Here is a 19410-nt window from a genome sequence, read left to right on the forward strand (position 1 = left end):
TGCAAGACAGATGATATATGGAATGACAGACAAAATATACACACTTAATACAGTCACTTAACTATTCCTGTAAGTGTTTACACCTTTAGGGCTCAGCCCCCAACATGGTTCAGATATAATACCCCCATATCTCTGGCAAGTTAATGTCAGGGAGGGTGATACGTGTTTTCAAATTAGATCACTTTTAGGGAGAAAAATGATTGTCACCCTTCCAAATCAAATGTTATTTGTCACATACACATGGTTAGCAGATGTTAATGCGAGTGTAGCGAAATGCTTCCTCCATTCCTTCCTCAGTTCCTCCCTCCCTGCCACCCGTATCAAAGTCGTCCGATACTGTAAGTTCATTGCAGAACATTCCTGGTGAAATACAAAGTTCTCTCTGGCTATATGAGTTTGTGTTGGAATGATTCATGGACTAGCTGTTTCCCTCTCTTGGCGTGACTCAGACCGAGAGAGAGTGAGTGCCATGTTGGAGTGGAGAAGCGAGCAGAGTGCTTTGTTCCTGTGAGTGTGCTGTTCTGTTCTGTGCTGCTGCTGGGGGGAGTGCTAATGGGGTCTAGAGGCAACCGGCAGAACAAGCTGCCTGGCAGCACCACACAGTCCACCGCTGCATTCCCTTCCTTCTCCCGAGAGTGACACCCAAAATTCATCTCAACATCCATTAAACATTTCAGCCTGCTCTAAACAGGTTGCTTACGGCACTGAATATGACAGCTTTACAGAGCACTATTGCACATAGATATCTGTGGCCAGCTTTGGCACAGGCTGCTACAGTAGTATAAACTCTGGACTGCAATATGTAGGGTACAGAGCCATTCCATATATCCTTTTTCATGTGTAGCCTACTATTTCTCTACAGACCTTCCAATACTACTGTTCAATAGTAGTACTAGTGACTATTTTACACTAGGTTAACCTGTGGTCGTGTAACGTTCTAAACATGTTGGAAAAGCCCCGGGTGGATCTCCACCTGTCTGAGACAGAGACATCTGGTCCACATCAGGCTGTGGGTGATTTCATTCAGTCTAATCACCACAATACAGCTGTGCATTGCAACACCAATCAGTGCTATTCTAATCTATCTACACCATCAGACAGGAATGGTTCTCATCAAATTAGTCACGGAAATCACAATGCACAATCAGTGTAGGCTTATACGATTGCTCCACAATTGGAGCAGTTCATTGGCAGTGCTCCTATTGTTCATCATTTGAGAAAGTTTTAACAAAACTCTTTACAACTCTGCTTTACAGTTGCCCTGCAAGCAGATCGAAGGCTCCCTTCCCATTTTATGAAGTATCGAGTGAGACAGAGAGTGAGAACTATAACCGTTTTCATTGCACTTTGCAGCAGTGCTCCCCCCGGCATCAACTTAATGTGAAAGGCTAAGTAAGCACTTTCATCACTCTCACTGTAAGGGCTTTTCACCTCAGCTGAGGCAACCAGTGTTCAAACTTTAGATTGAAAATCCAGTCATTAGCCTCTCTCAATGCTTTGAGATAAATGACAAAAGAAAATAGGTTACACTATATAAGAAGCAGTCTATTTCCCTTTGGCATGCTTGGTTTACGAGGGTATATGACATTGTGATGAGATGGGGCCAGTTTGTGACAGAGCCATACCTGGGCTGTGCTGCACCAAGGACCGTTCACTTTCTTTTCTTCCCTCCCACATACTGTACCAGACAGGCTCGTTTATCAGTGGAGTGGAAACACTCTGAAAATACACTGCTGTGTCTGCCATCTGACGAGCAGGAGATTTACTAGGAGAAAGTGTTGCAAAAGTCCAATGGAAGGGGAATACAAACAGGTACATTTGTACCCTTCTTATAGCCTCGTTTTGTGAGGTGCTGCTTTAGGTTAACCACAGGCTGTCCAGGGGTTGGAATCATTTCGTTCTGAACAGAACCACCATTTTTTTGGTTTTGTTTCACTGTTACAACCAGAAAAACTGGTTCAAACCCCCACAAAAACTACTAGTTTATTGTGTTCCTTTCTGTTCCTTTTTAACCTGTGAAATCAACCGCTTTTTACATTTAGCTCAATAAATTACTTAGACCAGGCAAACTATACTATATGACCAAAATGATGTGGACACGTGCTTGTCAAACATCTAATTCCAAAATCATGGGCATTAATGTGGAGTTGGTCCCCCCTTTGCTGCTATAACAGCCTCCACTCTTCTGGGAAGGGTGTCCACTAGATGTTGGAACATTGCTGCAGGGACTTGCTTCCATTCAGCCACAAGAGCATTAGTGAGGTCAGGCACTGATGTTGGGCAATTAGACCTGGCTCGCAGTCGGTGTTCCAATTCACCCCAAAGGTGTTCGATGGGGTTGAGGTCAGGGCTCTGTGCAGACTAGTCAAGTTCTTCCACACCGATCTTGTCATGCTGAAATAGGAATGGGCCTTCCCCAAACTGTTGCCACAAATTTGGAAGCACAGAATTTTCTAGAATGTCATTGTACGCTGTAACATTAAGATTTCCCTTCACTGGAACTGAGGGGCCCAGCCCAAACCATGATAAACTGCCCCAGACCATTATTCATCCTGCACCAAACTTTACAGTTGGCATTATGCATTGGGGTAGGCATCGTTCTCCTAGCACCCGTCGAACCCAGATTCGTCCGCCAGACTGCCAGATGGTAAAGCGTGATTCATCACTCCAGAAAATGCGCTTTGACCTCTCCAGAGTCCATCTGACGCTTTGCATTGTTCATGGTGATCTTAAGCTTGTGTCTGGCTGCTCGGCCATGGAAACCCATTTCATGAAGCTCCCAATGAACAGTTATTGTGCTGAAGTTGCTTGAAAATTCTCTGCAACTTCCAGCAAGCGTTTATTGTGAACACTGAGGCTATACCTGCTTTAAATTAGTTTTAACAGGGGTCAAGTAGGCTACTGTGGCTATTTGATCATAATGTAGGCCTACTAGAGTGGCCTACCATCCAAAACCATGGAGAAAATGCATCCCATCACATCATGTTCTATCATTAAGCCTACAGTAGTAGCCAACACGTGGCTGCAACGAGGAGGCTTGAAGCGCTGAGCATCTTGTTATGACATGCATTATCTGAATATAGCTCACAGAATTATATCTCAGAGGAGCGGCTTCTGTGGACAAACTTTGAATGTCCTTTGAGCTAGCTAGCTAACAAGCTTGAGCTAGCTAACAAGCTTGTGTGTGCAGACCTGAATTAAAAACACACATTACCTTTTTGTTGGTAATAAATAAATGTGAAAACTATTGTATTCTTAACTAGCATTAAAAAAGTAAATCCATTCTTCTCTAGCTAATTAAAAATCTCTCTTCCTATCTTCTGAATCAAGCTTGTAACATCAGGGAAGCTTGTACCATCAGTACAGTAGCCTATACTTCAGAGGTGGGAGAAGTAGGTAGCCTAAACATGAACACTCACAGGCAAAGATTTTGAAATTGTAGGCAGACTCTGGAATAAGGTTCTGAGTGACAGAGTGAGGGCTTTGCATAAGCACTTTGTTGCGTTTTGTTGTGGGACTAGAAGAATAATTACTGGAATGTAAAAGAACATTATTAACCGATTCCCATGCTTTTAGAATAACGGTTCAGTTCAGTACGCATCACTTTTGTTCCAGATTCCTTTTCTGTTCCTTAAAACATTTAGTTATTTCCCAGTTCTGTTCACTGAACCGGTTCCAACCCCTGAAGCTGTCAAAACTAGAAAATCCAACATTTGAAGTTACTGGTATCCCACTGTTACTTCAAAGAGCCAACCTGAGAGAGCTGTTACTTTTCCCACTAACAGCAATAGTATAATGTTGATCCTCCTCGCTGCTTACCGCATCCATCATCTTTGACATCAAAAGGACTTTGCCTCTTAAACAATATCGATCAATACCTCACAGTAAATCACATTACTTTACAAAAATGTCCCATGCTTCATAAAACATCAAAAGCTCCCATATGAAAAAAATACTATAATATTCACTGTAGTGCTTTTGCAAACTTTTTACTGTAGTATTCACTTTAGTTTGTACAGTGAATACTCTATGTTGTGGACATTACTGTCATATTTACTACAGTGTTTTTGTAGATAATTCTATAGTAAGTACTACACATGATCGATGGTACTACAGTGTGTAGTATAGTATTCTACAGCATTTCTGTAAGTACTGAAGTAACGTATACTAAACTGTAGTACTTTTTCATGTGGGCTACCAGAACAAATGTTTTTGTGGTCACAGTTAAGACACTACCATCCAGGTTGCAGCCCAACGCAGCCTGTTATTTTAACATTAGGGATGGGTTGGTCTTTACTGCATTTCGGTCACAGCCAAGTCAGCCTCCTATAGAATACCACTCAGCTTCAGCGCTGCCTGCATGCATGTAGCTGACTCATTAAGGTTACTTCCTCCGATAGATGTCCAACCCAATAACCATCATGGAGTGGGAGTGGGTTCATCATGCGACCGTGTCCCACCCTCAGGGAGGCTGAGATCCCAGAATCCCACTGGTTTACATGGAACTCTAGAAACCCACTAATTGGAGCTATGCTGCTCAGCCTCAGCTAGGCTTGTCCCCAGACTGCCACAGAGTTAACAGGATTACTCATTCATGCCTCCCACCAGAAAAAGGATGCTGAAGAACAGGCAGGTTCATACTATTTAGCCTACCACATGTCTATGCAGATAACCCTTTGGACCTTCGGGTAAATACCGACAGCACTGTTGTACATCTATTGTCAGTGTTTGAATTTCAATGTGGGTAATTTTAGTGACAGTACTAAGCCATGGTAGTAAACAGATGATGGCTATTGAATTCTAGGTCCTGACCACAATTGAATCCAGCAAGGGAATATTCCAAGTACTTATCCCCTCCTTGAATATAGAGGTGGGAACCCTGACAGAGAGGGCAGGCACTGAGAACTAGACCTAATTTCCCACTTTGTCAAACACAATTTGAGGGCCCAGGATTGACGGCTCTGCCCAGGCCAATGGCGCTGCACTCAAACCCTCCGGGTCAGATGGAAAGAGAGAAGAAAGGGGTGGAGAAAGAGAGTTTGACAGCCAAATTCACAGATATAATGTGAAGAATCGCAGAGTAATAAAAAACAAGTATAAAAATAGGAAGCGACATAAAGATGTCTCATCTGGGCGCAATTTAACAATGTTTTATAAGACTACAACCTCTTACGGTGCGATTTGTTGTTTTTGCAGGTCTAATTTCCATGCAAAAGCACATAAAGAGCTGAAAGAGGGAATCTGTGCCATCAGCTCTTTCGGCTAATGTCCCAGTAACACTTCAAGCTTCCAGCTTGGCCTGAGCTCCGCTGTCGGTTAATGAGGAGAAACACAGGCAGTTGAGATAGAAATCCTACCCAATCAAGAGAGAAGAAGCCTTACACCATCCCTATACCACAGAGTTGAGCAACAGTTGTAAAAGTTTCCTCTCTATCTCCGCAGTACATTGATTCTCTCAAGACTCAAGGAAGTTACTTGCTAAGCAGGTGTAAGGCAGTGGGTCGTAATCACACTCTTGTCATTGAAAAGTGCCAGGTTGTAAAGAGTAGAGAGAGCGGGCCCTGATAAGGTAAATGGGGAGGTTCAAATATGTCAAAGCTCATCAGTGTGCAGGCTGTATATCCCTCCCCACTGCTCTCAGCACTTCCTGGTCTGTCCCCTACTTGCTGCCCTAGCAGAAACACACATCATTGACTCTGCTACAACAATGTCCAATAAGAGGCAAATATATCTTAGTCTACACTGGTGCTGGAAAGCAGAAGCAGAGGTTGTTAAAATGGCAAGAATCTTTTATGGAGGTGGGGAATAACCCTTGTCGTCAATACCGGTCATAGGCTCAGAGGTTGACATCAGCCGGGAGAGAGAAAAAAATGTTCTCTCAACACAGCAATTATCGTAGTTCAAGAGACCTCAAGAGCTGTGCAGCAGAAATGCTGCAGATACTGTATCTCAATTAAACAGCGAGATTAAGGGTAGGGTTCAGTAAAGTGCAGTAGTACTGTACCTTGCCCATTGTGTGACAAGGTGCGATTACACCAGCAAGAGACCAGACATGTTTTAGAGACTGAACTATAGATTTGGGGCTCTAAAATAGCACTCGACTGGGGCCTGGGCAATGCAAGGCTGAGTAAACTACCCTTACAAAAAAACTACACTACAGGTAAAAAGTTTTAGAACCACTACTCATTCAAGGGTTTTTCTTTATTTGTACTATTTTCAACATTGTAGAATAATTGTGAAGACATCAAAACTATGAAATAACAAATATGGAATCATGTAATAGCTACCCTTTGCCAGTTTCGTGAGGTAGTCACCTGGAATGCATTTCAATTAACAGGTGTGCCTTGTTAAAAGTTAATTTGTGGAAGTTCTTTCCTTCTTAATGCATTTGAGCCAATCAGTTGTGTTGTGACAAGTTAGGGGTGGTATACAGAAGATAGCCCTATTTGGTAAAAGACCAAGTCCATATTATGGCAAGAACAGCTCAAATTAGCAAAGAGAAACGACAGTCCATCGTTATTTTAATACATGAAGGTCAGTCAATCTGGAAAATGTCAATAACTTCTAAAGTTTCTTCAAGTGCAGTCGCAAAACCCATCAAGCGCTATTGATGAAACTGGCTCTCATGAGGACCGCCACAGGAAAGGAAGACCCAGAGTACCTTTGCTGCAGAGGATAAGTTCATTAGTTACCAGCCTCAGAAATCGCAGCCCAAATAAATGTTTCACACATCTCAAAATCAACTTTTCAAAGGAGACTGCGTGAATCAGACCTTCATGGTCGAATTCAAGGCACACTTAACCAGCATTGCTACCACAGAATTCTGCAGCGATACGCCATCCCATCTGGTTTGCGCTTAGTAGGCCTATCATTTGTTTTTCAACAGGACAATGACCAACACATCTCCAGGCTGTCTGAGGGCTATTTGACCAAGAAGGAGAGAGATGGAGTGCTGCATCAGATAATCTGGCCTCCACAATCACCCAACCTCAACCCAATTGAGATGCTTTGGGATGAGTTGGACCGCAGAGTGAAGGAAAAGCGGCCAACAAGTGCTCAGCATTTGTGGGAACTCCTTCAAGACTGTTGGATAAGCATTCCAGGTGAAGTTGGTTGAGAGAATGTCAAGAGTGTGCAAAGCTGTTACTTTGAAGAACTTGTTTAACACTTTTTTGGTTACTACATGATTCCATGTGTTATTTCATAGTGTTATTTCATAGTTTTGATGTCACTATTATTTTACAATGTAGAAAATAGTAAAAATAAAGAAAAACCCTTGAATGTGGTGTCCAAACTTTTGACTGGTACTGTATGTGGAAGCATTGCTAATGCAACATGTTTCACATGTTAGGAGAATAACACTATTTCACCACCACATGACTTTTTTGCATGTGGATTTTCATACATGTGAAACTGCAAATTTGATGTTCACATGCGAATTTGACAGTTGAATTTCTGTGAGGGTAAGTAAGCATCACAAACAACAGATACTAAATGTTCTTCTAAAAGCCTTATTAAGAGCACAGTGGGGAGTTGGGTACCGCAGCACATTAGGCATCATTATCGCACAAATACCAGAGGTCCTGCTTATGTAGGAGGGAATGATTCAGAAATACAGCCAAGCATACAAAGTGGTATAATTACTTTTATTTCTGTGCTATAATAGAAAAATCTCACATTGTTTCTGTGGAAACCGGGACATTTTTTAAATGTCATGAGTGCAGTTTGGGGTTGCTCAGATGGTGGAGGATAATGCGCTGCTAGAAAAGCCCTCCTAGAAAAGTCCTGCATAACCATGCACACTGCAAAACATTATTGAGAAATGTTCTGTGTATAAGGCATGCTGATGTAAGGGGGAGGGGGTCAAAACAGGGTGGGTAGTGTCGGTCAGCACTGATAACAGTGAGTTTTAGAACCGCCCCTCGTTCACTCCATCTTCCCGAGTGACAAGTCAGTCATCCCGCTAAACTCAGAGAAAGATCGGAACTGTATTGATTGATTACTCACTGACAAGTTCAATATGTCTGACTCCTCATATTCAGGTTCTGCCACATGTCTGAAGTAAACAGCATGCAGCACTGGTGTGGCTTCATAAAGTTTGGTCTGCTAGACAGCGTAACACCTCACTACAATTTCAAATGAGGGTATAAAGCTGGAATCCTTAATGGTAAAACTGACACATCTGTTTGCAATATTACAACAACAAAGAAGTTATTGCAAACAACAAACAGTTTTTTCCCCTCAGACATCATTGCACATGGGATAGAACAGAAGCATATGTACTGCAAAAATGTTTTACCTTGGTGCACGACACTCCCAGCTCTGCTGCGTCAACAAAACAATAACAATGGCCGTGGGATGGACAGTGGCGCTGTTCCTCCTACTGCGGATTCCATCATTAACTTAAGCAATAATAGAAAGTGTTACTGGACATTCCGTGGCAGCGAGCCATGTTGCAATAAGCCTCTACAAATTTTACATAGCAATCCTATTATTTTTAAAACATCAGAGTGATTTACACATTTCCCCACATACACACAGAGACACACAGTGTGATCACTTACTTCTGGTCAAGATGATTCATCTTGGTGCTGACTGAGTGTTGGTTTCAGTGATGACAGTGCTTCATAAGCAGAACTATCCTGTGGACCAACTTAGCTGTGGGGCTAACTACCTCGAGAGCAACATAGCTGTGGGGCTAACTACCTCGAGAGCAACATAGCTGTGGGGCTAACTACCTCGAGAGCAACTTAGCTGTGGGGCTAACTACCTCGAGAGCAACTTAGCTGTGGGGCTAACTACCTCGAGAGCAACTTAGCTGTGGGGCTAACTACCTCGAGAGCAACTTAGCTGTGGGGCTAACTACCTCGAGAGCAACTTAGCTGAGGGGCTAACTACCTCGAGAGCAACTTAGCTGAGGGGCTAACTACCTCGAGAGCAACTTAGCTGAGGGGCTAACTACCTCGAGAGCAACTTAGCTGAGGGGCTAACTACCTCGAGAGAAACTTAGCTGTGGGGCTAACTACCTCGAGAGAAACTTAGCTGTGGGGCTAACTACCTCGAGAGAAACTTAGCTGTGGGGCTAATTACCTCGAGGGCAACTTAGCTGAGGGCTAACTACCTTGAGAGTGGCCACTCAGGAACTGTTTAAGAAGTTATTTTATAGAATAAATACTGAAACCACATTGATAAATACCAGTTTGTAAATAATGAGCAGAGCATGTCTCTGACAGCCATGTCATCAAGTCTGAGGAGTAGGAAAATTAAATGCCTTTAACAGGAAGAAAAATACATCTTAGCAGACTATTGCTGAAGAAAAGGTCTCTTGCATCTAAACAACAGGTAAATCTAGTTCCTGGATTAAATATTCATGCTCTGAAACACAAATCAATCAGGCTTGCTAACTGCATACCATTCAGACTGATCATGAAATTTCTTCATTTGGTGGCTGGATCAATAGCTAATTACAGCTACCTTTCACAGGGCCATCTCTGGCTCTGCTGCTGGCTTAATTCCCTTTGTAGGCTATCTTATCTGTCTGTCTCCTTCCACCCGGTGGGAACACAGGAGAGCAGCTTTCTGCTGAACACTGCTTCCACCCCTCCACTGTTTCTACAAGTTCTTTCTAAATGTGCACCATTGAAAAAATGCTTAATGACTTTTAGGAAACGTGTAAATAGTAATGGGGAAATAGGGGAAATCAATATGGTAATATGGATATACACAGTGTACAAAACATTAGGAACACCTTCCTAATATTGAGTTGCACCCATTTTGCTCTCAGAACACCCTCAATTCATCTGGGCATGGACTCTACAAGGTGTCAAAAGCGTTCCACAGCGATGCTGACCCATGTTGACTCCAATGCTTCCCACAGTTGTGTCACGTTGGCTGGATGTCCTTTGGGTGGTGGACCATTCTTGATACACACAGGAAACTGTTGCGCGTGAAAAACCCAGCAACGTTGCAGTTCTTGACACATTCAAACCGGTGCGCCTGGCACCTACTAACATACCCCGTTCAAAGGCACTTAAAAGATGTTGTCTTGTTCATTCACCCTCTGAATGGCAGACTGTCTCTCAATTGTCTCAAGACTTTAAAATCCTTCTTTAACATGTCTCCTTCCATTCATCTACACTGATTGAAGTGGATTTAACAGATGACATCAATAGGGGATCATAGCTTTCATCTGGATTCACCTGGTCAGTCTGTCATTGAAAGAGGTGTTTCAATTTTTTTTCACATTCAGTGTAGGTTAGAAAATCTATGCTTAATTGCAGCAGAGAGAAATAGCACCTGCATGACAAGCACTTTCTGGAGAAAAGAGCAACCAGATATCAATTTTAAAAAGTCAGGGATGATTTGTTCAACAGAATACAAATCACATGGTCATTTCGAAATAATTATGCAGAAAGCTTGCGAAAAGACAACACTAATATGGAACTCTAGATGGCATTGAATGCAATTTTACACAAACATGAACCTTGAACTTGAATTGTACATTACATTCATTTGTAAAGTAACCATCCAAATGATCTGGATTCATTAAACAAGATCATAAAGGATATTAACATAATTTAACTGCAGAACTCCACATGGGTGATTTCAATGACATTGGAAGGTGACAATGCGTTTCCAGATCAAACCACTCTCATTAAAAGGTGATGAGGGCTGAGGATCCTTACTGACACAGAGTACACACTAGCTAGTGAGCACTGCCCAGGAAAAGTGCATCAAGGGTGGCAGGTAGCCTAGTGTTTATGCATGTTGGGCCAATAACCGAAAGGTCGCTGCTTTGAATCCCCAAGCCAACTTAATGAAAACTGTCAATGTGCCCTTGAGCAAGGCACTTAACCCTACTTGCTCCTGTAAGTCGCTTTGGATAAGAGTGTCTGCTAAATGACAAATTTCAAATTTAAGGGCACCTTTGATATCCTCTGGCCCAGTGAGGGAGCCTTTCCCCATGCCGCCACCCACATTTTAATTTTTAATTTTAAAAAAACCTTTATTTAACTAGGCAAGTCAGTTAAGAACAAATTCTTCTTTACAATGACGGCCTTAACCGGCAAAACCCCGACGTCGCTGGGCCAATTGTGCGCCACCCTATGGAACTCCCAATCACAGCTGGTTGTGATACAGCCTGGATTCGAGCAAGGGTCATTTGATCCAAACAACTATTGACTTCAAAAAGCTTGAAATGGCCTCCTCTTCATTGACATTTTCAACCTGACCCGGTCCGTAATAACAACGTGTTTCAAGCAGACCACCATAGTCCCCGTGCCCAAAAACACCAAGGTAACCTGTCTAAATAACTATCACCCCGTAGCACTCACATCTATAACCATGAAATGCTGGTCATGGCTCACATCAACACCATCATCCTAGATACCCTGGATCCAATCCAATTCACATACCACCCCAACAATTCCACAGATAACGCCAGCTCTATCGCACTCCATACTGCTCTCTCCCACCTGGACAAAAGCAATACCTATGTAAGAATACTGTTCATTGACTACAGCTCAGCGTTCAACATCATTGTTTCCTCCAAGCTCATACTAAGCTCAGGACCCTGGGATTGAACACCTTCTGAAACTGGATCCTGGATTTCGTGACGGGTGAGAGTAGGCAACAACATATCCACCATTGCTGACCATCAACACGGGTGCCCATCAGGGGTGTGTGCTTAGTTCCCTCCTGTACTCCCTGTTCACCCACGGCTGTGTGGTCGCGCACAACTCCAACACCAGGAATTAACATGGTCTACACATACCCACACAGTTGTGAAAAGGGGCACAACAGGAGGCTGAAAAGACTTAGCATGGGCCCTCAGATCCTCAAAAAGTTCTACAGCTGCACCATTGAGAACATCTTGGCTGCATCACCGCTTGGTATGACAACTGCAAGGCACTCAACCGCAAGGCGCTACAGAGGGTGGTTAAATACGGCCCAGTACATCACTGGGGCCGAGCTCCCTGGCATCCAGGACTACACCAGGCGGTGTCAGAGGAAGACCACAAAAATTATCAAAGACTCCAGCCACCCAAGCCATAGACTGTTTTCTTTACTACCGCACATCACGCGCTACCAGTGCACCAGGTCAGGAACCAACAGGACCCTGAACAGCTTCTACTCCCAAGCCATGACACTGCTAATCAAGACTCCTAAATAGCACTGACCATGCTCACACACTGGACTCTACCCACACATACTTAAACTAACACCCAAACACACACACACACACACAATATATGCCCACAGACAAAACACACACACACACACACACACATGCATACTGACGCCACACACACACACACACACACACACACACACACTACCGGTCAAAAGTTTTAGAACACCTAGTCATTCAAGGGTTTCTCTTTATTTGTACTATTTTCTACATTGTAGAATAATAGTGAAGACATAACACATATGGAATCATGTAGTAACCAAAAAAGTGTTAAACAAATCAAAATATATTTTATATTTGAGATTGTTCAAAGAGCCACCCTTTGCCTTGATGACAGCTTTGCACACTCTTGACATTCTCTCAACCAACTTCACCTGGAATGCTTTTCCAACAGTCTTGAAGGCGTTCCCACATATGCTGAGCACATGTTGGCTGCTTTTCCTTCACTCTGCGGTCCAACTCATCCCAAACCATCTCAATTTGGTTGAGGTCGGGGGATTGTGGAGGCCAGGTCATCTGATGCAGCACTCCATCACTCTCCTTCTTGGTCAAATAGCCCTTACATAGCCTGGAGGTGTGTTGGGTCATTGTCCTGTTGAAAAACAAATGATAGTCCCACTAAGCCCAATCCACATGGGATGGCGTATCGCTGCAGAATGCTGTAGTATCCATGCTGGTTAAGTGTGCCTTGAATTCTAAATAAATCACAGACAGTGTCACCAGCAATTAACCCCCACACCATAACAGGTCCTCCTCCATGCTTTACGGTAGGAAATACACATGCGGAAGTCATCCATTCACCCACACCGCGTCTGAAAAAGACACGGCGGATGGAACCAAAAATCTCAAATTTGGACTCCAGACCAAAGTACACATTCCCACCGATCTAATGTCCATTGCTCGTGTTGCTTGGCCCAAGCAAGTCTCTTCTTCTTATTGGTGTCTTTTAGTAGTGGTTTCTTTGCATCAATTTGACCATGAAGGCCTGAGTCCTCTGAACAGTTGATGTTGAGATGTGTCTGTTACTTGAACTATTTGAAGTTCATGCCAGCAGCATACCACCCTGCATACCACTGCTGGCTTGTTTCTGAAGCTAAGTAGGGTTGGTCCTGGTCAGTTCCTGGATGGGAGACCAGATGCTGCTGGAAGTGGTGTTGGAGGGCCAATAGGAGACACTCTTTCCTCTGGTCTAAAAAATATCCCAATGCCACAGGGCAGTGATTGGGGACATTTCCCTGTGTAGGGTGCTGTCTTTTGGATGGGATGTTAAACAGGTGTCCTGACTCTCTGAGGTCATTGAAGATCCCATGGCACTTATTGTAAGAGTAAGGGTGTTAACCCCTGTGTCCTGGCTAAATTCCCAATCTGGCCCTCAAACTATCACGGTCACCTAATAATCCCCAGTTTACAATTGGCTCATTTCTCCCCAGTAACTATTCCCCAGGTCACTGCTGGAAATGAGAATGTGTTCTCAGTCAACTTACCTGGTAAAATAATGGATACATTTTTTTAAAAGCATTTATTTGGGCACCAATTTCTGAGACTGGTGACTAATGAACTTATCCTCTGCAGCAGAGGTAACTCGGGGTCTTCCATTCCTGTGGCGGTCCTCATTGGATCCAGTTTTATCATTTTATCATAGCGCTTATTCGTTTTTACGACCTGCACTTGAAGAAACATTCAAAGTTCTTGATATTTTCCGTATTGACTGATCTTCATGTCTTAAAGTAGTGATGGACTGTCATTTCTCTTTGCTTATTTGTACTGTTATTGCCATAATGTGGACTTGGTCTTTTACCAAATCGGGCTATCTTCTACCCCCCCTATCCTGTTGCCTAGTCACTGTAACCCTACCTATATGTACATACTGTAGCTACCTCAATTACCTCGTACCCCTGCACATCGACTTGGTACTGGAACTTCTATATAGCCATGTTATTTTGACTCATTATTGTTATTCATTATTCACTGTACTTGTTCCTCATGTCACTATTTCTATTTGTTTTATCTTTAACTCTGCATTGTTGGAAAAAGGCCCGTAAGTAAGCATTTCACTGAGAGAAGCGCTCACCTCCAGCACTGCAGCCATTAAAGAATACACTCACTAGCCAGACGTTAAACACCAGCGTCTGCTTGGTGTTGGTGCCAAGTCAGCTTACCTGGAGTTGTTTTTGTGTTAGGAGGGGGGCAGTGATGGTTCATTATGCCTGTCTCTCTGAATGTGCTGACAGCTGGTTGGTACGCCAGGTCAGACAGTCCCTCCACATAAAACCTAACAGTCCAAACACTGCCATAGCACATTAGTCACACTCACATGCTGCCCTTTTCACGGCTGCCACCACTCCCCCACTACCTGCTTATGGAGCCAAAGACGTTGATTTTCACCCAGCAGGGGGTCTTCCAGAGGAGGGGGGGTGTGGCCCCAGCCCATCTCTATTCCTTAGTAATCAGATGTGTGGATCAGGTCCCATGCAGCGTGGTGCATGTACAAATCAGAGGCCCCCAGTCAGAACTACAGCACAATCAAACAGACAAACTAACTGAGGACGAGATGAGAGGAAGCCAACGGCTTGTTTCCCACTGCAGACTGTTCCATCCCTCCAGAGATCAGCTCCCTGTTAGAGCCCATGGGTGTTAAAGGACCAGTGCAGTCAGAAACTTGAACTCCTGTGATTTATATATATTTCCACACTATGGGGTTGGAATAATACTTGTTTGGTGGGATGGAGTTTTGGCCTGCCTGGTGACATCACAGGTGGTAAATTAGTTAAATGACCAATAAGAAAGACACTTCCAAATCTCTCTGCCAATAACAGCTAGTTTTCTGTTTTCCCCTCCCCACTCAGACCACTCCCAGCTAATTTCTTGCTTGGGATATGTATCTTTGCTAAAAAAATATGTTTATTTTTGACAATTTTAATTGAAAACTATCACAGTAAGGAACTTAAACTGTTACCCAGAAATGATTTGATAATGATACAAAAAGAGACAAAAATGGCTCTGGAACTGGTGGACCTGGAACTTAAGTAACCGTGGCACACACACACACGTCACACATACAGGCTACTGATACGGATTAAAAGCGACATACCGTACTATTGTTCCAGTTCATTTGCTAAATAATTCTTACATAACAGTCTGATCCATTATGCCATATAAACTGAGATTTTATTCATACGACTCTGTACCATCATCTTGCTTATGAGGCCACTATGCTGGTGCTGGTCCATCTCAGGACATCTACAAATAGAAAACTACCATACTACAGTAAAATGTTTAGACTTATTATACTCTCCCCTATCCCCCTAGCACCCTTTAACAAGAGATTGGAGAATGATCACTGTGAGTCTTGGAGCTCACAATAAGAGCTGTTCCTCTTCCCGCAGCATCAAATTACCCATGGCTGAGAAATCCTCTCTCTGGAATGGCTTTAGATGAGCAGGCCGCCAGAGGCTAATTCCTCTGCTCTCTCAGGGGAAATTACTTTGTTTAGTTGTTACTAGAGAAAAGTCCGTTTGTGCACCGCTTTATTAAGTTCTTCTGCTACAGTAAAAGACAGTATGTTGATGTACGGGGAAAACATGCTGCATTGTGGATGTACGGGGAAAACATGCTGCATTGTGGATGTACGGGGAAAACATGCTGCATTGTGGATGTACGGGGAAAACATGCTGCATTGTGGATGTACGGGGAAAACATGCTGCATTGTGGATGTACGGGGAAAACATGCTGCATTGTGGATGTATGGGGAAAACATGCTGCCTGTTCACTGCTAAATGGGAATATTCATCCAAGGGCAAGATCAGTCAGACTCTGTGTGTGTGTGTGTGTGTGTGTGTGTGTGTGTGTGTGTGTGTGTGTGTGTGTGTGTGTGTGTGTGTGTGTTCTTAAATGTGTTGGCAACAGTATAGAGAATAGAGTCAAAACCAGCTCAGCTGCACCCTGGCCTGATTAATCATTTCTGCACTCTGCTCTGCTGTGGCATGTCTGGTGCAGCCTGACTCTGTAGCAGCACCACACATACACACCGCGCTGCCTCCGCACATAGGCCCCATCCCCATCCCATCCAGTCAGCTGCTGCCCCTTGCGGAAGGATGCAACAAGCTGCTAAGTTTCTTAAAGAAGCAGTGCCTTCACAACTCAAAGTGTCACATTTGAACTTTGCCAAAGAGGACAACTGTGGTGGGACCAGCCATGGCAAATTTGATAGGCTAAGAAAAATAATTTTAGCACAGATAGCAAAACCCAAAGGGCCAACTCCAGAACTTATGTCCATTGTTTTTACTGTATAGATCACAGGTGCAGACTGCTGTCTGGCATTTAGGTGCTAGCCCTCCAAGCAGTAATAGTGCTGAAATGTCAGCACTGTTTGGGGCGGTGTGCATAATGATGTAACAACCTCTGCATGTAGTGGTAACAAGGGATGGGGACCTGCGGAGCATTGGAAGCATCAGCTTTTCAGGGAAACATTTTAAACCCCACCCACTGTCATTTCTGGGAATACAGGAGGCTTCCAGAGCAATGCAAACATGGACTTACTAAGCCCACTGCTAATGTCCAAGTAAGTCTCTTAACAGCAAGATAGCAGGGTGTATCTTTCGCTCAGCTTCTCTTTCCTCAATGTCCTCTTAGCTCTTTGTCACTTCACACAGTTAATGGTGCTCCATAACTGACACTTGTCTTCTGGGAATGTGTGGGAGTAGGCTACTATCTGTGCAGGAGAAGGATGAGATAGGAACTGAAATGCATTTTTAGGATTTCAGCCCTGAAGCAGCTGATGAGGTCAAAGATGTCTCACACGTTGTCATTGAGGAAGGACGTCTAGCGTCTGCCAAGTTCCACACTTTTACACGTTAGCTGCACAGAAGTAGAATCACTAAGCTCTTCTTGGGTTGTAAATAGACTCTCCACTTCTGCATTCATCTACTTTAATATGCCACTGCATTGAACATAATTTCCACTGGGTGTTTAAATATGCCTTTGAATGAGAAGAAAGAAATGTAAGTCTATGGTTTCATAGTATAACAGCCAACCTTCCTCACCCTCCAACAGTATGGTGAATAATTAATAAAATTCTCCCACTGAAGGCAACTTGATAAAGGAAAACCAATGAAAACCCCCACTGACTGTGATATGTGCAACCACCAAACACCTCCCGGTGTCCAAAAGTCTGGAACGCCTCCAGCCCTCATATCCTTCACCTACCTGTGGGGTATTTTTAGCCCAGATATTTCTCAAATGTCTTTTCCTGTAGTTGTAGTGACAAAGTCAGCATGGTCATCAACATCATCACTAAGAAGAGCTTGCTTATGCTTTAATAGGTGGGTTTTCGTTTTGGTTTCATATTAGCCTCAACTTTGTAGATAAAGCTATGTTTTCTAGCATAACTTGCTATGCCAAAAGATGAGTAGTAGTAAGTAGTGTAGACCATAAGGGGAGGTGCTCCTCTGAGCCATTCTTCCTCAAGTTACAACCCCTACTTTCATTAGTATAGGAGCACATTATCTCACAGGAGGTTGGTGGCACCTTAATTGGGAAAGACGGGCTCATGGTAATGGCTGGAACGGAATCAATGGAATGGTATTGAACACATCAAACATGGTTTCCATGTGTTTGATACCATTCCATTCACTCCATTCCAGCCAATATTATGAGCCGGGTTTATGTGCTGTAAGCTTGACAGCATGGTTAATCAGAACTGAGGAAGCCCACTGCCCAAATCATTGTTGTCATCCGATAATTAACATGCCTTATTTTGAACGCAGAGCCCTGCAAGAGCACCCAGAACTAAGTGCTGTCAGTGACCACTGCAAATGCCTCATCTATCACAGTAAATCACCATAACAATATTAGGCCTACATTAGGCTATTGCTTTTCATTTTGCTTACTGCCTCTTCATCTGCCGGGTAGACTCCATATTCAGAATTGATTGCCTCTACATCTACCTGGGTAGACACCATATTCAGAATTTGAGGTTAAGAATAATAACTAGACATGCAAAAGGTTAACTTTAACTATAGTGTAGACAACATTGCTACACCTGGAAAAGGGAAACGTACTAGTTAGCAATCAACAACAACAAAGCAGTAGTGTTGTGGGCTGAAAGTGAGACAGGAGTTGTCTTATTATCTGGAAGGAGTAGTACAAGGTTAGGCATTCCGGCATTCCATTGCATTCATTGACAGCAAAACGTAGGCTACTGAGACAACCGGTTTTACGAAGGAGCAGGTTATCGAGGGCTACCCAAAAAGCGCTCACGTTCAGGAGGCAGTGTACTCTGAATTAGACCTATTGGCTACATTATATAAATATTTCATAATCAAGATGTAGCCTATAACCATCTGGCTATGTAAAGCATAATCTGCAGTAGGCTATTAAATAGACATGCATGGGATACAACACTGGAAATGCACACAGGAGGCAGGTTGCCACACAAATTAGCGAAAGGACATTGGGCTACTTACAGTTCTCAAGAACTGAATTTCATCTTCCCCTTCACCACCTTCAGCCATGGCTGTTGAGGAGCCTGCTCAGACTCGGGTAGCCTCCACTGTCGGCTCGCAGCACCGCGCTGCTACTCTTCTCTCTAATCGATATTAGCATATAGCTAATCTAAAACGATATATGAGGTTGGGAGCCCGAGCGAACTACTGCAGACTGTCACTCATGCCCGCTCGCTCACTGCCAATGCCAACCGTTCCCGAGAGAGCGTGTGAGCGTTGGTATAGGCTGGAACAAATGAGAGCGGGGCTGGAATGTGAAGCATAGTCTTGCAGTCAAAATACGGCAGTCGGGTCTTTATCTTCGACGTCAGCAGTGGATCTTATTAATACAAACAGTAAAGCGTGAGCTTTCAAAATTCCCTCGCCATACAACAGCCGCACAACAGCGCGCAATAGTTGCTTTTCCTTTGGTGATGTATTCAGTGATATTATTCTTAATTGTTTAGGCGCGTCGAATAGATATATCTAACAGTACATAGCCTATATACATGTTTTCAATTAATAGGCCTAAAACGTTATCTAACGCTGTGTTGTGGTCTATATTCAGAACCACATTCATGTAAAGCTTTAGATAGGATCTCATGTTAAATACCGTTGAAGTAATATGGCTACAGGTCCATCTGCCTCACCTTAAACCCATTCTGGTGGGAAGCTGATATAGACCACCAAGTGCTAACAGTCAGTATCCGGATAATATGTGTGAAATGCTTGATAATG

At 43.4% G+C, this 19410-nt stretch overlaps 1 protein-coding gene across 1 annotated transcript in view; it reads right to left on the minus strand.

Moving 5' to 3' along the window:
- Positions 1–19056, minus strand: part of LOC112256660 (ryanodine receptor 3) — a 162539-nt gene extending 143483 nt beyond the window's left edge. The window contains exon 1 of the mRNA XM_024430062.2: positions 18655–19056. Within this exon, the coding sequence (XP_024285830.1) occupies positions 18655–18702 (48 nt within the window). The 5' untranslated portion in view covers positions 18703–19056. The remainder of the gene's footprint in view (positions 1–18654) is intronic.
- Between the last annotated feature and the right edge of the window lie 354 nt (positions 19057–19410).

This window comes from Oncorhynchus tshawytscha, linkage group LG08 (genome assembly GCF_018296145.1).
Source record: "Oncorhynchus tshawytscha isolate Ot180627B linkage group LG08, Otsh_v2.0, whole genome shotgun sequence".
NCBI classification, from domain to species: Eukaryota; Metazoa; Chordata; class Actinopteri; order Salmoniformes; family Salmonidae; genus Oncorhynchus; species Oncorhynchus tshawytscha.